Below are 23,074 nucleotides of genomic sequence, written 5' to 3'. Positions count from 1 at the left end.
GCAAAATAAGAAAGCATATTTGTATTATTAACTAACAAATTTTAAAATAAAAGAACGTTGAAATTATATTACAGCTATGTTCACCTAAACTCCATACACATTAAATTCAAAATCCAATAAAAAATCTAACTTACGTTTCACTTCCTTAGTTATCAACAATCTTTAACAATGACATTTAAATTTAAACCACACACGTAGGATATAGAGTTTGAAATCCAATGTAAAAGAACGGAGTAGCCGAGGCAGGTGCAATCAACCTGAACAGTTTGTCTGAACATCTGTTATGTTAACTTTGTAACAGAAATTACGCTTACATTTGCAGGTTAAAAATTTAGTTTTTTTACTCTACTATGCCAAAGCGAAAGGGTATTCTAGTACTTTGCTTAAAAGAAACACCGAAACTAATATTTTTTTGTAAATCTAAGAAAAATGGGCAACTAATAAAAATAGTCATGTCAAAATGACATCAAATATCATTCCAAAAAAGATGCTCTTTCTGAGTCATTAGAAGACTCGTTCATAAACACACGAGACCATCCTCGAAGGGCTAGGCAGAGGCGCAACCGGTGCACCCACTTCACGCCGTGTGTACTCCTTCCCATGAAGTAATAGGGAGCCTATCGCCATATGGGGCACAAATTCCAGACACTGGGCTGATACTGGGTATAACCAGTATCTCTTTGCCCGACTCGAGGATCGAACAGGGCCTCAGAATTGCAGTCGTAAGGTAATATAACTACGGCAACAACAACTAATGGTTGCAAGTTAACATAATTTTGACTCTAAGACCAGTTCGGAAAGCAGTTTCCACCAGAGAAAAAAGGGCGAGAAACTCAAGTGTTGCTCTTTTAAAAAACGGTTCAAGGGTGTAGTATACGGTATATAATACACAAAAGTTATATTTAGTTTTCTATTTACTTTAGAGGAGTCATTTTTTTCCTTACGAAATAAAAAATGTTCAATTCCTATACGACTGCACAACGCTTAGGAATCATGAAATCATTTCATAGTATAATATTGTTGCAATATACTATTAATTATTAATAGTTAGATATAGTAAGCGAAACAGGCAGACCTAGAAAGGCTTACCTGGTGAATATCATTTAAAGGAGTCGAACGCAACATTAATTTATTTATAAAGTGCTAATAACTTTCTACCACAATAAAGTTAATCAATCTTATGATACCTGTTCTACATACGTACATAATATCCTGACATTAGTTTATGTTACAAAATAAAACTTCATATGGCTTGATTAATTGGTCTAACATTTATCAAGATTAGTAGCTTGTTTTAAATCGCGTGGGCTGCATGCATACGTCAATTAATTTTAAATGTACTATCTTATTCAAGGTAGATACAGGTCTTATTAAAAAGAAGGAACAAAAGACAGGATCTGCTGTTAAGTAATCATATTTCTGAAAATTTAATTCAATAAAATCGTGGATAGAGGAAAACTTCAAGGCAAAAGAGCTTGGAAGAGAGAGATTTTAGATTAGATTATAACTGAACGCATGATATGTAACAGTATAGCGTTCATTCTTTTATTTCCATTTTCAATGCCAGTTCTTCTTCTATTGGTCCTATCCTAACCAAATAATGACTCTGACTACATTGAAGAGTATATGATAGATCCATCACCTAAGACCTTAGTACGAGAATTTTAAAAGACAACTCCACCAAATTTCAGATGTCGCGTTGTGGTAAATCACACGTCTAACTCCTCATTAGTCCAGTCGATACTTCGTCAGCAGTGGGATATATCAAATAGAGCTGATATTTATTGTCAACATTAAAAATGTGGTTGACACTAATTGCGGTAACATTAATTATAGAAAGCTCTGTAATACCTTTGAAAACTCTTTAACCACGACTTCGCAGTAATGTATCTGATCGGTTAACACCTCAGACATACTGATCTAGATTTGAATCCCGTTTGCGGTACCACATGTAAGTGGTTCAAACCTCAAACCTCTCCACATTGAACTGTTAAGCCATCGACGCTGAATGTTTTGAAGCTGTGCAAAAGAGATCGGGTATCAATATTTATACTATTATTAATCAACTATTTTAAAATTATACTTAATTATTATGAAAGAGTGGTGGAAAAAATATGAATGTTATACTATTAATATTAAAGAAGAAAAGTTTGTTTGTACGAGTTAATATATGGAACTAGTGAACTGATTTTGAAATATTTTTCACTACATTATTCCTGAGTGCTATAGACTAGTAGTATTCACATTAAGCAATAGTAATAGCATTCTTTTCATATCTTTTATCAACCTATTCAGAGTCATCATTTGCCAGCGTGACCGTGACTGAGAAGACATCAATCCAACCGTGTCACGCCGTGTCACGTCTGACATCAGGTATTGTCACGTCGCTCCATTGTGCCGCACCCTGACACCTGATTGACGCTTCGCCTTTATCACGCAGAGCAATGGTTTATGTCAGATGAATGTCATCGTGTCATGCAATAAGCGATGTTGTGATGCCGAATTTAAATACGATTAAGAACTCATTTTAACAAAAAAATTATATGCGTGCGGAGTACCCCTGTAGGAATGTGGGGACGTAGGTAGTAGTTACGGTCCCTGCTCGCCACTGTGTGTGCCGGAGTGTGTATAGTAGAGATTTGGCTGGAGGATTTAGGATGAGTTAACAAATTTTTGGCAAAGTATATTGGTGTATCAGCTGCCTAAACAGTAAACGGTAATTTCCATAATAAGTGTTTTATGTATCACGAATATTTCAGATTCAGTGGAATTCAAAGTATCTTATTTTGAACCTATAATTTAAAACGATTTTGATCGTACTATACTTTAGATTCTTTAAATAAAACAGAAAAAATAGTTCAATAATTTATGATATTTTAATGTGTAGCATCAAGCATAACAATCTAGGCAATTAAAAAAACGCTATCAACTAAATAAATTTTAAAAGAGCCATTTTCTGAAACCACTTGTCATCATCAAAAAATCGTGACCATTGTTATCTATCAAAAACAAGTTAAAAGCATTTTTTTAGTATCCTTATTACTTTTTAAAAGCTTTAGGATTACGGAACTCGTTTTATACAAAAAAAAAGCTTTTGAACTTATTGGAAATTTTATCAAAATTACTTTTCAAATGCTTTAGGATTAATCAGAACTTGCTTTGTACAAAAAATCTTTTGAATTCCTAGGAAATTATAAAAAAATCACAAAAACTTTGCAAAGTAAATAATTCTAGCATCTAATACACTTGTAACATTAATATTATTTTTTTTATACTTAAACAATAATTTATTTGGGGCTAATAAAGACCAAAAAAACGCGGAACAGTAACTGAAAATTCTTTTTGTACCTTATTATGTGTTTCAAAACGTATAAATTACTCATACGGTTACAGAACATAGGCATATAGCCATTTGACATACACATGTTTGGAGTATAGACAATTTGAGTTTTATAATTCAGATAGCCAAAATTCTTCAGATGCAAATGTACAGGGCAAGGGTAATAAAGGTGAAGTAATGATGCTTATATAAGGAACCTTTAATTAACAATATGATGAAATTAAATTCAGTATAATTGAACTAATCATGTATTAATTGAACTGTGACGAACTGATATAATATGGTTTTGGATATGGGTCATCCTTATTTGATGTATTTGAAGTCTATAGCGGTGGAAGGCTTATTTTTAAATAATTTTGGAGGGTCGTCTGGTATCATTTGTGTCTAACGGAAAAGCGACCGATGTAAATTTCATAAGAGATCTACGATAATATGAAGTTAGATAAAATGGAACAACAAAGTTCGGAAGACAGTAGTACCATATCTATTTTTTTGGACTTACTCTTAGCTGAACGGAGTAGAGTTTAGCTCTGCCATAATAACAATTAAGAGAAATGTGAATAAGCTAGCAAATTGTGCCAGCTATCAAGGAATACGAACTGCCTTACTGGTACTGGCACTTTGCATCAAGTGCAAGGAAGTACCTATGCCGGATCAGAATTTAAAAAATGCATTACAGTGAAAAGTTATGTAATTACTGCATCAAAATCACATTAATATGCATAATAAAAGCAAAACAATAAAAATCATGTAAGACGTTATCTACATCATACGAATCATATTATGAAAAGCAAGTAGATTAAGATTTTTCATGTTAATTCGTTTCCTAGACGATTTGTTTACTTTGAAGGACGTGATCCAAGGTTTTGATGAAGTCTAATTAGTTTCATGGCATCATTAAATTACCTTATCCAGGAGACTTAACTTTCCTTTTATTTATGTTTGCTAATCTTGAGATCATTAATATTTTGATTGCTTTTAAGTGCATTAATATATTTTCCTTCCCTTAGGTAGATATCCCAAATCGTGTGTAGAAATGTTCCCTATCCCTTAATTATTAAATAGTGTAGTAGTCCCCTAGGAAAAAGATCATTTTTGAAAACGAACATAACAAAAACAAAAACCTAATAAAGAAAATACTATTGCAAATAAATGTCAGTTCCGACACGTGATAGACCTGCATTCACAATTAATTTCCTATCAGCTTTTTGAGTACACTTTTTGTTTTTTTGCCAACAAAAGACAGTGTAAAGCCGAGTAATATTTAAAAACTTTTAGTTCATTTGTTAAATCGTTACACTTCAAAGTAATTTTTTCACGATTTATAAATTAACTAGGAATTTTATTCAGTTTTTAATCTTATTTTCCGCCTAAACGATTAGATATATTTTGCTTCGATTCACATTAATTTTGATTATGTTTAATAGATTTATATTTATATTCATCAACAGCTTTATGTATTGCTAAATTTGTCCTATAAACACTGAACGGTTTCTTATTATTCTCGCCTAGCTCCGTAAGCGGGTTATGTCCCAACAACTTGCAATTATTGTCAACTATTCCGCTTCTGGTATTTTTCTATTAGGACGTTCTAAATACCACTAATTACCATTCATGAGCCAACACGTCGTTTATAGCGACAGTTTCTCGTAAAATAACAGTAATATAAAGAATTTGAACCGGATTTTAGGATTCTACATCACTTTAAGTATCGTGCCGGTCGCTCCCTCAGACCCATTGTAAAGGAATGTGGGCCACAAATTATATAAAGTGCCGGTGAAGTGTGAGCGCGTACAGATATAAAATATGGCAAGGACACACATACCTTACCGTCCGGCGTGTACAATGAACCAGTTGATAAAATATAACGGTTAAATCACAATAAAGTCATCGGCATCACCGGCTACAGGTCGACTTTCGCCATCCACGGCGCGCGACTCGGCCGATCATCGAAACGCACTGGAACCTTGAGCAGGCGTGATTCACCGATACATCACGATAAAAACTAAGCTATAACACACAAACTGCCGCGTCCGGCGTTGGAATTTGAATTTCAATACGTGACAAAGCGCTCACCTCTTGGCGGAGCGGCGCGCACACTGGCCGCCGAGCCGGCCGCGGCGGAACCCGTTTTGTAGAAAAAAAAACCTCTTGCCGCCCCCGCCGCCGTCATAGCGACCCTTTGCATATTTCCCTGGTCACTATTTATCATTCCAGCGTTGTCCGCGAGCACCGCGGGAATTTCTTGCAACTTCTCTGGAACTAGTTGAGTGTCGCCGGGTTGATTGGCCGGCGGCCGTGCGCTCGTCGTTTGCCGCGTAACATTGTCATCCATTTGATTAGAGACGGCATCTACGCTAGGATTTCTAATGGCAAACGGTATACGCCCGTAAACAGGTTTGGTGGTGTACTTCTCGGTGCTGTCGATGATGCGCGGTTCGGTAACCGGTTGAGAATTGGCAAATGCGTTTACTTTCAATATCTCATTTGCTTGGTGCAACAGTTTTCTTTGTATGTTTTCTATTTCGCCTCTGGAGGCTCGCGAATTCTCTGACAGCTCTGCTATGAGTTGCGTCACGTTGAACTCAGCCATTTTGGAAGTGGTCGGCTCATTAATGTCTGTGACAATGTTCTTTTTCTCTTTAGGGTTTACTATTACTTTTACTTTCATCTCTTTGTCTGGCGGGGTCACTACTATGGTGGGTACTTCTTCGCGTGGGTTGTTAGTTTCCTTTTTACTTCTCTTAACTTTCCTCACAGTCCTGCTTGCCATTACATTGTTAATGTAATGGTGATTGCGTGTGATTTGTGCACTGTTTGCTTCTTCATTTTATTTAAGGCAATAAATCTGATGGAGTCTGGGCGTTTAAATAGAAAAAAAAATAAGTTAACATTTTTATTGAGGCTTCCAATTTGGATAGGAATTTTAATTAGACGTAAAACACTAAAGTAAAGGCTTTTAAGAGAGCGATTGCGTGGGGCTTTGATTGGTTGTCGATATGGGCATAGTGTGTGTCGACGGCACACTTTCGTTTATTTCATAATTCTTTGTTACACATGTTTTCTGTGAACGGGGAGTAAAATAGAGTGTTCAAGGGTTCCCACGTGTTTCTGCACTCATTGTGTTATTATTTACGACTTTAAATTATGGTACGCTTCGACAGTGCGTAAATACCATTTGTATTTCTATTATGGGAATCTACGAGGAATCTATATAATTATTGAGAAACTTTGATTGTTATCTACGGAGACTAATATGGACGAATGAGTTCATGGAGGGGTGAGCAGGTAAAGTTAATATTGGTGAATGAGTTGAGCTATGACATCGTTTTTAAATAGACAAATCTTAATAACTGTCAATAAATTAACCCGGTCTGAAGACAAGCTACGTTAAAAATCATTTATGTGGTACAATTGCTATTACGAGATTAATATGTTATGTCTCAGAATGCGACTCGATGTGTTTAGTAATTCAAAGTCCTGCTTATTGTTGTTACTATTGTTAATGGGCGACCATGACGCTTACCATCATACATATTTACTCGTCTTATCAACTATATTGAAAAAGTTAAAATAAAATTTGAATAGTGTTGTTTTATCAAATGAAATTTGCGTGTGGGTTGAATGATATAATATTGTCAAGGGAAAAGGACCCTTGGGACAACGTATCTTGCGCAAGAAATAAACAATAGTCCACCTGGGAACGACTAAAACAATTCATTGCAACATAGCCTATATTGTTTAAACGTACATAGTTACTATCAAGATGCGCATAGGCCGAACTATAGAACCTTGGATATAAAAAATTCAAGAACTAGCGAATGTAAATGATTTACCGCTGTTTTTAATAAATGCTCCTACTCTTACCGATCCGATGCTGAGAATAAACCAATGAATATACGTTATTTCTGAGCATGTCAAAAGCCTTTGTTCTGATTGGTCTATTTTTGCGATAGACTGAAAAAAACTATTGGAATTGTTTAATGATTTCTTATGTTTACGCGAATGTTAAACATTAAAATAAACTATTTTGTCGATTTTATCGCTTGGGATCGTTTTATATTTTTGGTAATTGCATTGTTTTTTCTGAAATACGACCACAGCACCTAGTAAGGCTTCGATACTTTTCTATGACCCATATTCATTGGAATGCAAGTAATTTCGATGTATTACAAACCCGGGATAAGCCAGCCTAAATCCAGCATAGCAGGCCAGCATAATTTGATCGTTTGTTGAAGGTTGCAATTTTTTTTGTCGATATTTGTATAACACGGCGGAGTGAGTTCATGGGAGATTGTTAATTCAAAATTACTGCTAAATCGTAAATAAAACAAATTTCGCGGTCACTGAATTGTACACTACCAAATGACACGTCAGTCTGTGTGATAGAAAATGTTAGTTATAGTCGTCATTTTGAACTATGGTTTTCCCTCCAATTTGAACTTAACACACGCTATACTTTAAATAACACAATAACGTAGTAGACATTTTTATAAGAATAATTTTTATATTAACTATGTATTAATGTTACGTAAACATAATAACCATTTGATATTGGTTGGTTATCTTTCAATTCTCCGACAATCGCAAGCGATCGTGGCCAAATTTGGCACGCGTGTAATTTGTGACTACCGTCAGAGTTGTTTGCATGGAGACGATGAAAGTTTCTTAGAATAATCACTTGGGATTGTTATTGTTAGTATTTTTTAAGAATTTCTAATGAATCTGATACATAGAGCTATTGAGAATTAGGATTTTTGTATGGTTTCTGTCCAACGGTGGTGCGTGAAGAAGCGAGTCAATCTTTTATCTGATGACAAGTAAACACTGTTTATAAACGTTAGTAACAAACTAACAATACAGTATTTGTTTGTTGCATGAAATGACTGCACTGCAATCGTTGCTAAGCTTACATAATAAAAAAATAACTTTTAATTTCCCCTGCACAACCTAACACTAAAATAAAGGAACAAGGGGGTCATGCCCTCCAGGACCTCTCTAAATCCGGCCCTGCACAAGACTTTCTATATAGTTTGTAGCAACCGCCGAGACACCATGTTTGGGTGTCGCCTCAGTCTGTTATGTCTGCCAGGTGACAAATAAACAAAGCGACACGATTTGTTGGCACGCCGGCGAGTTCAAATTAGCCATTGTTAAGGGACAGCATATCTAGGCTCTGAAATTACTAAATGTGAAATTGCTAACTCCTTAAAAAAGATAAAAAATGTGATATCAACTTCTATGTTATAAAAGGTTGTATTAATACCTAAACCTATTTAACTTATTTTTTTACTAGACTTGCAACGAATAGTATATTCGGCCACATGCCGAATGCTTCGGCATATTCTAGAATATTCTAGAGCATTCCTCCCGGAATACCCATAGATTAGAATGATAGGCGAAACAATTCAATAGGACGGTAATTTAGGAAATACGGGAAAATACTATCAACGTATTTGTTTTCTATTCTTTTGTCATCAAGTAAATAATTACCTCAAAATGTCAAAAATTTGGCAGTGTAATTCCAAATTTTAGTTACGACACTTCAAGTGCATAGAGTAAAATTGGATGCAAAATATAGGTTTTGTTTCATTAAAGTACATCGAAAAAGTTATCCACGCGTACGAAGACGCGGGCACAGCTAGTTGATAAAGAATTGAAAATAATATTAAAGACTGCTAATAAAAAATATTGGAAATCTATAGTAAGGCAATCAAACTTGGCCTTAAGTATTTTGTTTCAAGACAGACTGCGCTACTATGCAACGCCCGCGACGTTGTTTGCATCGGCTTTACAATAAATCCTGGAACTTTGTAAGATAAAATGTCACCGATGTAAGGTTATAAACTATCAGTGTTCGAGTTTTAATAAAATAAATCTCGCCTGCAGCGTTGCGGTTTAGTTAATGCGGAGTTTGTATGATTACTGACCAGGGACATTGGAATGCATTCTAGTCTCAGGTAGGGAATAGCCTTGCCGGTGAAATGATCTAATTTTAAAACACCTTAATGTGATTAAACATCATTATAGTGGTAGTTCCCACATTTAATTTAAGAAACCATGGCCTCCAAATTATGATTTAGACCAAAAATTAAAATGTAACTGGAATGAAAAAAGGGTGAGTTATAAAAATCATCTCTTATCATCATCAGCCGTATTTAATGTTTATTTTAGACCAAAAATTAAAATATAATCGGAATGAAACAAGTGTGAGTAAAAAAATCATCATCATTAGCCGCAGGATGTCCACTGCTGAACATGGGCCTCCCCTAAAGATTTTCAAATCAATCTATTCAAAGCGGCCCGCATCAAGTGACCTAAATACTAAAATAAAAACTAAAAAAAAATGCTTTCATGCAATTATAAGTTTAATTTGTATATATTATTTTATACTAATTATCATCGCATAATAAAAATCTATCCCCAAATTAAACCATTGGTCAAAAGATGACAGGTGTTCAAATAAATTCGGCACTATAACTTAAATGTTCGGAATGTTCGACTTCAGACTATAAACTAAGAATATTTTGCATTATGGATACGCATAAATACAAAACAAAATTTACGAGCGGAATATTTGGAAATATACTTATTTCGTGTTGTTATGAAGACTATATCATGTATCTACATGGCTATACAGATCAATGTTAAACTTGACCTTCTATTGAAATAACACTTTTACTAATCTTTATTGTTGTACACGTCCTTGCATATTATAAAACAATGTCTCCCGCCGCGTTTATGTTTGAACGTCATAAACTCAAAAACTATCAAACGGATGTTGATGAAATTTGGTATGGATATAGTTTAAGACCCTGAGAAGGACATAGGCTACTTTTTTCACGGACAAAACCCTTACTTCGCGAGTGTAGCCGCGAACAAAAGCTAGTATAATAATAACAATAATAAATTAGTGTATTCTATTATACATTTGGGGGAGGCCTATGTTCAGCAGTGGACTTTCTGTGGCTGAGATGATGATGATGATGGTGATGATGATTATACAAAATTACCTAACTTCAGTTCAGACCATTTGCCCACTATGAAAAAGCTGTAGTATTTGTTTCATTGGAAATTTTAAACTTTGTAATCACAGGATTGACTGTGGTTATCTCAGTTAATGAACTAAATGGGACGGATTTCTCATACCGAGAACTTCTTACGTAAGCAGAGAGACTAAGAGTAGTTAATAATAGTAAACAATCTAAATGTTAAGCTAACAGAGATAAATAACTAATTTAATGCCTATCTCTAAAATCATACGTATATTCACCCACTCTACCAGCATTGTCGCATTAAATAAGATCAAATATGGTCAAAAGTAATAACCTCTCAAAACGCAGAGGCGAGTGCGCGCCCCTCAGTCTGCTGATTCACTACATTAGCATTGCAGATAGCATGCTACCTACACTTTCTTGATCCTTGCTTATTATAAAACAACTGTTTTTTCGCATAGTTTTATTGTAAGCGATCAGTACTGAGGTGTTGGGTTCCATCCCCAGGTCGGGCAAAGAAATATTAAGTATATTAAATTCTCGTTCTTCTTCTCAGTCGTAAACTCCTGGCGGAGTGTTCGTGGTTATGGATTGTCTGAAAAATTGATTGCGACTTTTGCGAGTCTCCTCCATCTCAAATTAAATTCTCGTAGACAGAGGTTTTCCACAACTTTTCATAACAAAACTCTTCATGTACATTTTAGTTCATTGTTTTGATACATTAGGAGTTTCAAAGACCATGTTGTTATTTTGGAAACTACTTATATACCTATATACTATGCGAATTCGTCGTATATTCGAGACCAACCCTGTACGGGAGACCCATCAACTAGTAAAAATTAAAAATATTAATTTCAAGAAGTCAGAACAGCGTGCCCGAAAATTAACACATCAGTTTCATGAACTCCATTGTAGAATTCGCATTTAAAAACTATTTTGTGAATACGCAATACAGCCATGTTTGCACATAAAATTTCCGTTAAGTAATAATCAAGGTCTAGACGAATTTTATAGCAAATACTATAAAATTAGACTGACACTAAATAATTTGACACTTTAATTTGTCAAATGGACATTAAGTGCTTCCAGACGTGTTTAAATTCTAGAATATTAATCCTATACAAGCAAGCTATCAAGTGATAAGGTCAAGTTAAACCGATCATAAAACTTGAGCGTCTCTCGTCGGAGTTTTAAGTACCTACCTAAATTTAGGAGATTCTTAGAAATTGTGTGGTTTTAATACCTACGTACATTTAAGAGATTCTTGGAAATTATGTGGTAAGGAACAATAAATAATACTATATTTATAGATAATACTATATATATATATATATATATATATATATATATATATATATATATATATATTTTAATATCTATACATATTATAGAACAAAGTCCCCTTTTCTGACTGTCTATATGTTATCGAATTTCTCAAAATCTACTGAACGGATTTTTATGAAATTTGTTATGGAGATAGTTTAAGACCCTTTGAAGGTTATAGGTCATTTTCTATTCCGAAAAACTTTTTCCCGCGGGCGAAGCCGCGAGCAAAATCTAGTAATTTATAAAATTCATACAAATCTTCAGTAGTTCATAAGCAGTTTATAATCTATAGGTAGAAAACCGATTAAATTTTTTTTTGTATTATACACACACACACTCACTCCTTAAGATTTCAGGCTGATACAGAGTAGAAAGAACCAATATCACTTTGCCCCAAGCAGGGATCGAAGCCAAGAATTCAGTTCTACAGTCATACCGTAATGCAAATACTCCAAGGCAGGCAGTTTTGTATTTTATTTCACTCTTATCGCACATATACCTACTTATCTTACAATTTAGAATTCAAGTAAGTATTATTCTTTAATGTTCACTTGCGTTATTTATTTCGCAATGCCTATTGTTCAAAATCATTTTCGCTTGCTTATTTAAAAGTCACGTGCAAAATTTCAAATTTATCAACCACGGGTTTTTTACGTAGGTAAATCGTCAGTTGACTATCTCCCGCCTTGGGATGGGCGGGAGGACGTGTCAGACTTTTACCGACTAAGAACCTACGGTGTTCCCATCCTTTGCCTATGTGCCTAGGTCCAAGATCCGGTGGCATTGAGACCTAGGCAGGCACCGGCCCTAAAGGGCCCCGCAAATTACTCTGACACTGCTCTTCGAGGCGCGCGTGGAACACTACGCGCCGAACACACGGGCCGTTGGGGTGTTTCGGGCGACGGGCTACCCAATGCTCGTCACCCGACGGTCCGCGCCTACGGAGGCCGACGATCCTCAGCAGACGTTCGACGCCCGCGTCTTGTGCGTCTGCCGTGGCGGATGGGACGTTGGGCGCTTTGGCGCCGTATCCGCTCCGCCACCTCCTTTGCGAGCATCACGTCCTCGCAGAAGGAGGTGACTGCGTCCCACTCTCTCGCCCCGGAGCATGGCTTCTACCAGGCCCCGACGCGAGAGGTCTCCGCCACCGATGGCCGTTGAGAGAACACGGCGGGGCTCAGCCCAAGCTGGGCACACCTCCACCGTATGCTCCACCGTGTCCTCCGGCCGATCCGCACAGTAAAAACACGCGGGCGTATCCTCCACCCGGATCCGATACAGGTACCTGCCGAAGCAGCCGTGACCGGTCAGTACCTGCGTCGTCCGGAATGAGAGGACGCCGTGACGTCTCGTCAGCCACACCTCGAAGAGGGGACTTACCGCCGCTATCGTGGCGTGCCCAGCCAAGGGTTGCGACAGTCGTTGTCGCCATTCCGCCATGAGGTTCTGCCGGAGCTCCGTCCGCCGCGCGGCAATTTGTCGCGGTAGCGGAGCTACGCCCCGGCTATGCGCCTCCCCGCGCCACACATATAGTGACGCAAGGACCTTCGCCTCGAGACCCCATGGCGGTAGTCCGGCAAGGAGGCCCGCCGCCTCGCAGGAGATCGTGCGGTATCCCCGTATCAGCCGTATGGCCATCGCTCTTTGTGGCGCGTTCAGAAAGCGGCCTTGCCGCCGCGCCACAGCTGCGGACCATACGGGGGCACCGTACAGGGCCATGGACCGCACGACTCCTGCGTAGAGCCGCCGGCAGGGAGCATTTTGGCCCCCCCAGGTTTGGCAAAAGACGCCGCATTATGCAGGTGAATTTTACCAACCTGGGAGCCAAAAAGGCGGATGTGCTCCTTGAAGTTCCACCGGCTGTCGAGGACGAGTCCCAGGTACTTCATCGTCGACCCGACGCCGATGTGAACCCCTCCTGCCGTGATCTGGAGACCCGGAGGTGGCGCGTTCCCCTGGCCATGAAAGCACATGGCCTCGGATTTGTGCAGCGCCACCTCGAGTCCCAGTTGTCGGATTCTCTCAACGACTGTCGCAACCCCAATTGTAGCCGCGTCGACCGCCGCCTGATGCGACCCCCCGTGAGCCAAAACTAGCGTGTCGTCAGCGTAGCATACCACGCTGACGCCGCTCGGGAGGTCGGTGCGCAGCACCAGTCGTATCCGATGTTCCACAAGAGCGGCCCCAGAACCGAACCCTGCGGAACACCGCACGACATCTCTCGCCTGATCCATTCCCTTGGCGACCGGGGTAAATGACGGCCCTATCCGTCAAGTAGGCCCCGACAACGCGACGGAGGTAGGCCGGCACCCGGTGATACCGGAGTGCCTCCCTGATACAACTCCAGGGCAGGGTATTAAAGGCATTGGCGATGTCAAGCGACACCGCCAAGACGACCCTACCCCGGGAAACAGCATCCCCGTCGCGAGAGACCTCACGCGCATGATGGCATCCACAGTAGAGCGCCCTCTGCGGAAGCCAAATTGGCTGTCCGCAAGATCCGGCCCAACCCTCGTCAGGTGCTCGACGAGGCGGTCTGAAATAACTCTTTCGAAGAGCTTGCCCACCTCGTCGAGCAGGACGATGGGCCGGTATGCGGACGGACTGTCCGCGGGGCGCCCATGCTTCGCGATGAGGACCAGTCTCCCCGTCTTCCAACGAAGTGGAAACTGGCCCCTCTCCAAACATGCCGTGAGGAACCTCTGAAGTCGAGGCCCGAGAGCCCCAAGGCCAGGACCCAGGCTTTTCCAGGCAAGCCGTCGGGCCCTGGGGCGGTGTTCTTGGCCTTCATCTTGGCCACCGCCACCCTCAAGTCTACCCCGGTCACCGCGGGAACAGTGACGTCGTCGTCGTGGTCCATGCCGGGCGCCGCCGGGGGCGGGAGCCATGGGCGGAGGAGCGTGCTCCCCTCGCGCAGGGAACAGAGCGCCAACGACGCCCTCGACCAGTTCCTGCCGGAGACTCTGCGTCAGTGGGGCGCCCAGATGCGGAGCTTGCTCCGCACCATTTTGTAAGGACGTCCCCACGGGTCTGCGTCAAGAGACTCCAGCAATCTCCTGGTGGGCGCGATTCTTAGACTCTAGAATCGCGCCCGAGAGAGCGTCTTAGCGTCTCTGTACCCCTGGTATAGCTCCGCCTCTCGAGCCACCGCATCCACAGGCCGGATGCGGATTTGGCGGTACCTGGTGTACCGGCGTCGCGCGGCATAGCACGCCGCCTGGAGCGATGCCAGCTCCCGCGACCACCAGTACACCTTGAACCACGGGTTTAAGTTGTTTTGAAAGTCAATATTAAGAAAACTAATTTGAACCCAAAAGACCGGCTGCTAGACTTCAAGATGCTGTAAACTCATTCTGCATACATCGGACCGTCAACAGATAAAAAAAAATAGTTGTAAAATGTAGGTAAATATTTTAATTGACTTTTCATACGACCAACACCTCAGTCCACTTTATAACAATGAACCCTGCAGTTTGAAATGTCGGGAGATATAACCGTGATAAAAACCGAAAACTGTCTTTATTTCGATAATATTAAGAATCTTATTAAATATTGATCTTTCTAAGTACACAAGGCCAATACCTAACGATACCTTAAAACGGTATCCATACAGAATGAGGTTTACAGACAGGGTAAAAAGCCTTTCAAGTACATTTCTAAGTATAAACTTGTAGTAATTACGATCCCGACACTTCATTTGTATGATAAAGTTTGTATGTTTTTGTTATTTCCTATCTGTTTGTATGGACATCTATAGCGGTATCTAATTGTTTACAAGTCTAAGTTATAAGTGTCTATATGTTAATACTTGACGAAATATCTTTATATACATATATCTTTATACTTATTGCACACACGAAGTGTGTGATTTGGCATAATATAAAAAATAAAATTTTTGTAGGTTGTACAAATATAGCCCCCGCCCGTGACAATGAAGGCTGCAAAGTCTTCATCGTGAAAAACATCGTGAGAAAATTATACTTAACATAAAAACCGCTATGTAATCCGAAAAAAAGTTTTATTTCAAAAGTTTTCGAAACGTCGTGAGAAAATTATAAAATAAGATATCGCGAAATCCGAAAAAATGTTCAACTAACATTCGTGCTAACATAAGAAATCATTTTGGTACAAATAAAATTATATTATGTATTATTTCATTCAACGCTCGAATTTCGCTCACGGTATTACATCTAGTTTTAAATAAATAGTGTTATTTAAATTATTAAACTTGTTCCATTATTACAATGTTTATATTCTTCATTCAGAGAACGAAAGAATACAATGAAAACAAAATACAATTATAATCAGGTTGCAGATAGGATAAACCTTAGTTTTTATGACCAGCCGCTTTTTTTGCAGCATACGACCGCCCATAAACAGTAGCAACACCACACAAAACTTTGAATTACACGACTAATTACTGCGCTCACCCTCAAACATTAGGTGTTAGGTCTCTTAATGCCTAGTAGTTACGCTGACAACAATGTCATTTACTAGAACACTACAGTGCAAGCACTCCTGCTTCACGATAGATATAGACACCGCAGTGGTATTACCTTTGGCGAGTCTATAAGTTCAGGACTTAATTTGACAGGCTAAAATACTTATGTATTGATTTATAGATGACAAAATTCCTTCATGAAGTAATACTCATCGCTTTAATGATTAAAGTTTAATCCCTTTACAGCCTTTGGAGACACTATAAATCCGGGGATTAATTTGAATGACATTAAGGCCAAAGCACTTAAAATCTATATTCATTTATAGATGAGAGAAATACTTCGTCAAGTAACCCTCATTTCTTTAATTCGTTTTCGATTTAAGAAATATCCGAGTCTTGTTAAATATCCGTAGGGTTTCAATATCTTGATTTGCAACAGTTAGGTGTGTATCGCGGCCCATTGTTGGAGTAATTAAACTATTCTTTCACCCATTGTCTGTGGTCAGCGGCGTGTGATTCCGCCCGTGTGCCGGTTCAATGACACTTTAGATCCTCTTACGAATATGTTATTTAGTGTCATCATCATCAGCCGTAGGATGCCCACTGCTGAACATGGGCCTACCCCAAAGATTTCCAGATCCCCTTATTGGAAGCGGACTGCATCTAGCGACCTCCTGTGACTTTTATGAAGTCATTTGTAAAACTCGTGGGTGGACTTCCATTATTTAGTGTGCCAGAATCATATTGTAGCAATCGGTTCTATGTATCCTATAGGTCTAAATCTTGCGCCCTATACCATGAGGTGTATAAAACTTAGGCGAAATGTAGATTTAGTTGCACCTCTATCTACCCCTTCCGAGATAAACGCGTGAAAGGATAGGTATTTATGTATGTAAGATTCTGGATAGCGGATCGACTGTTTAGAAGTAGATGTACGGCTATTGAGCTGTTCGTCTCATCATTCGATAGCGTGAAAATCTTTGATAACATATAAATAATAAATTATAAGCAGAATAAATTTTGAGCAAAATAACTCACGAATGAAATACAAACGCCAAAAGTATTGCATAACATTTCGCTATGTATTCGATTCATAATTTCATTAATATGCAAAACAGAAAATTAATATTTTTATAGCCACTTTTATCTCTCTTGTAGCTATAAAAATAATTTAGAATGTTGGTATTATGTGTGAGATAATAAAAATTTGAAATACTAGCTTAATTTTTGGCTCTGTTGATTCTTTTGAATGCATTTAACTGACGGGACATGAACCTTCTGAAAAATACTGTGAATGTTTGTAAGTCATTGAAATGCCATCATCAAGGACCAAAAAGTTGCATAATAATGTACCTACCCTCCTACGACCAAACAAATTTCCCGTTTTAGGTTCAAAACTGTCTTTCAAAGTACAGTTATATCTGAATTACAACACTAGTGATCTTTTTCCATGGTTTTGAGTATAAAGAATATCCTGAATTTTCAGAGCTTCGAACCACAAAACCTTCATATAGTTAAAGCACATTTGAATATCTGTAGTTATAGCAATTAAATACAAATTATCTTTAAACCTTGGAATTATTTTTCACCAGAAATCCGTTCTGTGCATAAATTGTAAAATATTTTATTTTACTATGGAGAGGAAATTATTATTTTTTACATCGTTCGGAAAGGACGTGTCTTCCGTTGTATGCAAAATTATTGCTCATTAAGCGACTAAGGTCTGTATAATTAACAAAATATTACAAAACATATAATCTACAAAGATTTTGAGTGTTATATTTTAAAATGGAAGCCTCAAAATAAAATGAACGATTCCGTTTTAAAAATGGAAAAAATAAAAATCTCGAAGATGAGAATGAGTTACAGTTTTTTTCAACCTGACAAATGTAGGGAACGGTGTCATAACGTGTCTTTTACGTTTGTTTGAAAATCACAGTACACTCGTTACTACAAAAAATTAAATATTTAATCAAGAAATACCGAATCACTGTTTGGTGAACGGGTTGAAATTAATAACTTGACACATATTTTGTTTACAAAAATATAAGTACACTGTCACATCACTATTTCTCGTTATTAAAAACCAAAATATTTCGTTTGATTTTAATTTCGAATTACCATAATTACGCAAACACTAACACAACACTGTAATTATTATTTAAATCATGTATTCCAAATTTAAAATAATTTCGTGTTTCGGGAACTGTATTATATTCAACGGGAATCACAACGCGTTATGTTCGAAATTTGAAAATTTTCGATTTTCGAAATAGGATTCGCGCTCTCATTGGCTCGCTCGCGGGCCGGTAGAGCACAAGGAGGCACGCGTACAAATTACAGACTGACTGTGACTGCGTACGTTGGGCCGCGAGATTCGCTTTCTTAGCCCCAAGTGGTCCGGCGTAGACTGTGAAAAAATCAGACGCGGCCTTACCAGTGTTTGGATTTGGACATACTATTGTATAACTACGATGATTCACGGTATATGAGTATGTATATACAACATACATGTACGTGTATATTTGCTTTTAGTGTGTAACTCGTTATATTGCGGTTAGCTTTGTCTCCATAATAAAAACATCTAGCATTTGGACTACAGAATTTTGATTTAAGATTAATAACAATATTCCGAGAGAGTTCCTTTTGTCGTTCATTAGGTTTTACGCAATTTTCTAGAGTAAGATGATTTAGAATTCGTATTAACACTCTCCTTTTAGCCGAAAACTAAGTTGATGCCGGCAAGATATGGAATATTAATTAATCTAGGGATCATCATTTGTAGTTTTAACTTATTTCACATATAAATGGAATGTTTGGTAGATTTGTGTGTACACAATAAGAGATGTGTCTTACGAATTCGCAAGATATAACGGTTCACGAATTGGTACCACTCTCAATTCATTCATTCCTTATTCAGGTTAAAAACGCGGCCCACGTGATTTAAGGCGCGAATTATGCGTATTTACTTACAAACATGGCGTGCAAAATAAGCTTTACATGTAACATATTTTAGAGACCTATAATGGGGATTTGGGTCATCTCCAGTTGTTTTTACAGCCTCTGAAGCAGTAGCGTAGCTTGTCATAAAGGAGCCCTATATCGAAATTTGTTGGGGACTCTTCAGGGCAGTGCGAACTTTTGAGCGCCTGCTTAGTTTAATGCAGGGTCAAAACGGGTCCCAAAGTTCGGGGCCCCGTATCATTGATACGGCTGATACAGCGGTAGCTACGCCCCTGCTCTGTAGGCAGATCTGCCACCTGATGTTAAGTGGTAACCGTCAACCAACACGTTGCCTGGCTAGTAAATAACCTACTCCGTGTGACATCTACAATACCGGAAGAATTTTTATGAATTATCGATTTTTATGATAGTTTTTTTTCTTGAAGATTTTTAATCCACCATACGTTTTTGTCGAATGTTTAAACATGTTGCGCGTCATGTTGCTTATGAATGGTGAATGGCTTTATGATTCTGAATATGTGGGAGGACTATTTGTTTTTTAAAAGTTATTTGTCCTAGCTTTATTACCGTGTTAATGGTTTATTACTTCGATAATTTGATTTGCTTAAATGAACCCAAATGCACGTAAGGTTATTTATCAGCCACGCCTGTTCGAATGTATGTTTGTAGGTCATTTACTCCATCTTAGAGCTACCTACTAGTCGAATACGGCAGTTCAAAACCTACGTGAGATCAATGAATTAGATTTGTGCCGAATCTATTTCTCAGTGGTACGACCGAGCTGCAGCGAGTTACGATACAGTTTGATGGCTCGAGGATCCTATCTCACAGAAAGATAATTTAATCTTCTGTTTCATTCAATCTGTTAGATGTTGAAGGCTATTAACAAAGTCTTTTTTATTTTCCTCAACAGCACTATAACCAAGATAATATGAATTATAAATGTATTTTTATCGCGAGCACTACTGTTTCTAGTATACAGGATAACCGAAAACACAAAAAAAATCCAGAAAATTCCATATTCTGTAATCGTAAGTGCTGCTCGGAGATTACTTATTTAATTCCCCTTTATTACGGATTTGGTTCTGGTACACACTTTAAAAAATATAAAATATTATTAAAATTAAATACATTAAATCTCGTCCTGTCTACCCCTATCTATATCTACATATCGGTGGTACAGTACCGTCTGTCACACGTGGCTGGCTCCACTAATGTGCGGTGGTCGGGCTCGGCTGCCCACTGCCCAGCGGCCACGGGAAAAACTGCAGGCTATTGACTCCGTGGTATATGGTTACCATGGGTATAATACAATAATATAACTCCTTATTATACAACCAGGAAACATAAAAGAAACAACATAAGAAAAATTGCGAGGCATTGTTTACAATACTTCATGGAATAGCAAGATAGATAGGAAAAGAATATTTATAAGGCAACTTAATCGGTCTGAAATAGTGTTTTTGTTGGATGCGATTTCTTTAATCTCTTAATGGACAGAAATAAATCAGAGGCTAAAACTTTAAATCCTTTGAATTATAACATAATGGTGCTATAGAAGATTACACATGATAACCTGATGAAAATGGACAAAGTGTTTGTATCTTCATAGATTTCGTTTAGGAAAGCCACTAGGTAGAAAATAAGAGATTAGGGTCATAAGCGGTACCGTCCCAACTACCTATTTGGAAGTCAGCCAGCTAATATTCGGTCACTTTGTAAATCGGTATAACAATAACTATCAAAGATTTGCATATATACGTCTTTATTTAGACTCATCTTACCTAACATTAACACACTTATTCACAGACGTTATTTATCCCCGGACGGAGCATTGCTGTGATAACAAGGCTGTTTCTCAGTGCTGACAACATGGCAGCCCTCGCAGTGCGAAGACATATGCCCGTTGTGATTGGCTAATATTGAAATACAACTTGAATCTAGTTGGCTGTCAGATAAACAAAGCTGAGAAACAGACTTCTTATCACAGCAATGCTGCGTTCTTAGATAAATAACGTCTATGAATAAGGGGTAAGTATTTCTGTATTCTGGTACAATTTCATCATCATCAGCCTGTTGCAGTCCACTGCTGGACATAGGCCTCGCCTAAGGTACACAGAGTCCGATTTGCTGCTTTATGCATCCAGTTGATAGTTCTGAATACCTCCCCTAATTTTACAAATCTTCATTACTACAAACCTTTGCGGTACTAAACAGTGCTTTATATTATTTCATTGCATTTTACGACACGGGTACGTAGCATAATTATAGTATGTTAACACTTCATTGGCTCTAACGAAAGAAATTATTGTTTAATAAGCATCAACGCATTGCAATAACTGTGCCATTGTAATGTGAGGTATTTTCATCAAAACTACAACTTCGTGATTCCTAATTCGAACCAGTTGTCTCAAGTCTGATCTCTCTGGTTAGGTTTGTATTCCGTGCAACTCAGTAAGACTAGTAAACAAAATTGTGGTGCCGACAGAAGTAAGAGCAGACATACCTAGATGGACTTGTATTCGAATAGCCTAGACTAACATAGTTTTATCGATCAGATTTTTTTCATACGTGCAAAAAGTGATATCACTGCATCTGATGGTGAGTGGAATGGGGTCCAATAGAATTTCGGCTAATGAGGGCCGATTATTCCTCAGCAATCGACTTCTACACTAGCTGATCGGGATTGCGACACAGTTAAGTACGTGGGCCACTATGGCGAGTTTTAACACATTGTACACGGTGGTCGCTATCCGGGCGGATGTAAAATATATCTTACCACTAATTAAATTAGATTGTATTTTGAACGCAAAATTAGTTTGTCCTTTAACGTAGAAATATCATGTCCCCTGTGTTATTCGATCGGCATCAGTATTTCATTTGCAAATCAAACAGCATTCTCAAGAAGTCTTAATTACTTAATAAAATCACTTCCAACGAGTATGTGTGTTACAAAAACTCGCACGTTCCACATACTGTGTGGATTATGTTTTCTGCATATAGTTCCTAGTGGTGACAGCACTTTACCGTAAGCCTTAGGATAAATCTGTTCAGATGTTGGTACTGGCCGTTAGTAAATGTTGGGGATGTTTAGTTGGAAACAATTTTTGCTCGATTTGTATGTTGTATTATGTGAAGTCATTGGCAAATCATAATAAATACCAATACAGTAATTAGACAATTCGTTAGCTTACTATCACAAGGTTCTACGTTATATTCGAATAAAATGATTCTAAGTCTTTATTGTGAACATTCCTTATTATCCCGAAGGATAAATAAAGAGGAGCTATGAATTATTGTCTTTTCTTATTTTTACCAACATGAAAATTTTAAATCTCATTTTTGCAACATAAGTAAAAAAATTAAAGGACCTTGGTTGTAGTTAGACAGCGAAATCACCTAACCAACATAAGGGCACAGCATGAACTCTTTTCAGATATACCAGTCTACATAACCAAAATATTAGGGAATTGGACGAAGAAATGACTAATATCGGAGCAATCTCAAAGACACACTGAATTAGTTTGCTTTCCGATCCAAAAGTCCGATTTTGCTTACTCAATTGAAGCACATATCCTTTCAACTAAAAGCCTTCAGTGCAACAGAATTCTACGATTGTTTGCGTCCATGGTCACCGTCGGTAGCCGCTTCCAGATCGCCACGCGCCGCCAAGCGTGTCGTGGCGCAATGCTCTGAAGTAACTCGTGTGTTCTTCACGTAACACATGAACATCGAGTGGTATGTACCAGCGGACTTTTCAAAGATATTATTATATTAGAAGCACTAGAAATGTTGAGATTAGCGGCTATGGTATTTAACATAACTTAAATTTTAAAATTAAACTAGTTTTCGGAGTTTATCGCGATTTTTATATTCAAATTGTCTCTCGACGTTTCGAAGAAGTGCAGCCTTCGTGGTCACGGGGGGGTCCTCCACGATAAAATCCGAAAAATAGTTAAATTTTAATGTCTAACATTCGTGTAAACATAAGAAATCATTAGCTTAAAG

The 23,074-nt window shown here is 38.2% G+C and overlaps 1 protein-coding gene across 2 annotated transcripts in view; it reads right to left on the bottom strand.

Moving 5' to 3' along the window:
- The window catches only part of LOC115447416, an 83,891-nt gene that overhangs the window by 30,212 nt on the left and 30,605 nt on the right, over nt 1–23,074 (bottom strand). The window contains exons 1-2 of one of the 2 annotated variants that reach the window (XM_030174447.2): nt 18,224–18,440; nt 5,417–6,198 (exon numbers count right to left, since the gene is read on the bottom strand). The exons of the other annotated variant lie outside the window; for it this stretch is intronic. Coding sequence (XP_030030307.2) covers nt 5,417–6,113 — 697 coding nt within the window. The 5' untranslated portion in view covers nt 6,114–6,198; nt 18,224–18,440. Of the gene's footprint in view, nt 1–5,416; nt 6,199–18,223; nt 18,441–23,074 lie in introns of those variants that run through there. 2 annotated transcript variants of the gene reach the window in all.

Source organism: Manduca sexta, chromosome 11, assembly GCF_014839805.1.
Source record: "Manduca sexta isolate Smith_Timp_Sample1 chromosome 11, JHU_Msex_v1.0, whole genome shotgun sequence".
In the NCBI taxonomy this organism is placed as follows: Eukaryota; Metazoa; Arthropoda; class Insecta; order Lepidoptera; family Sphingidae; genus Manduca; species Manduca sexta.
The sequence above is the reverse complement of the archived record's forward strand: the minus strand, read 5'-3'. Positions and strand labels throughout refer to the sequence as shown.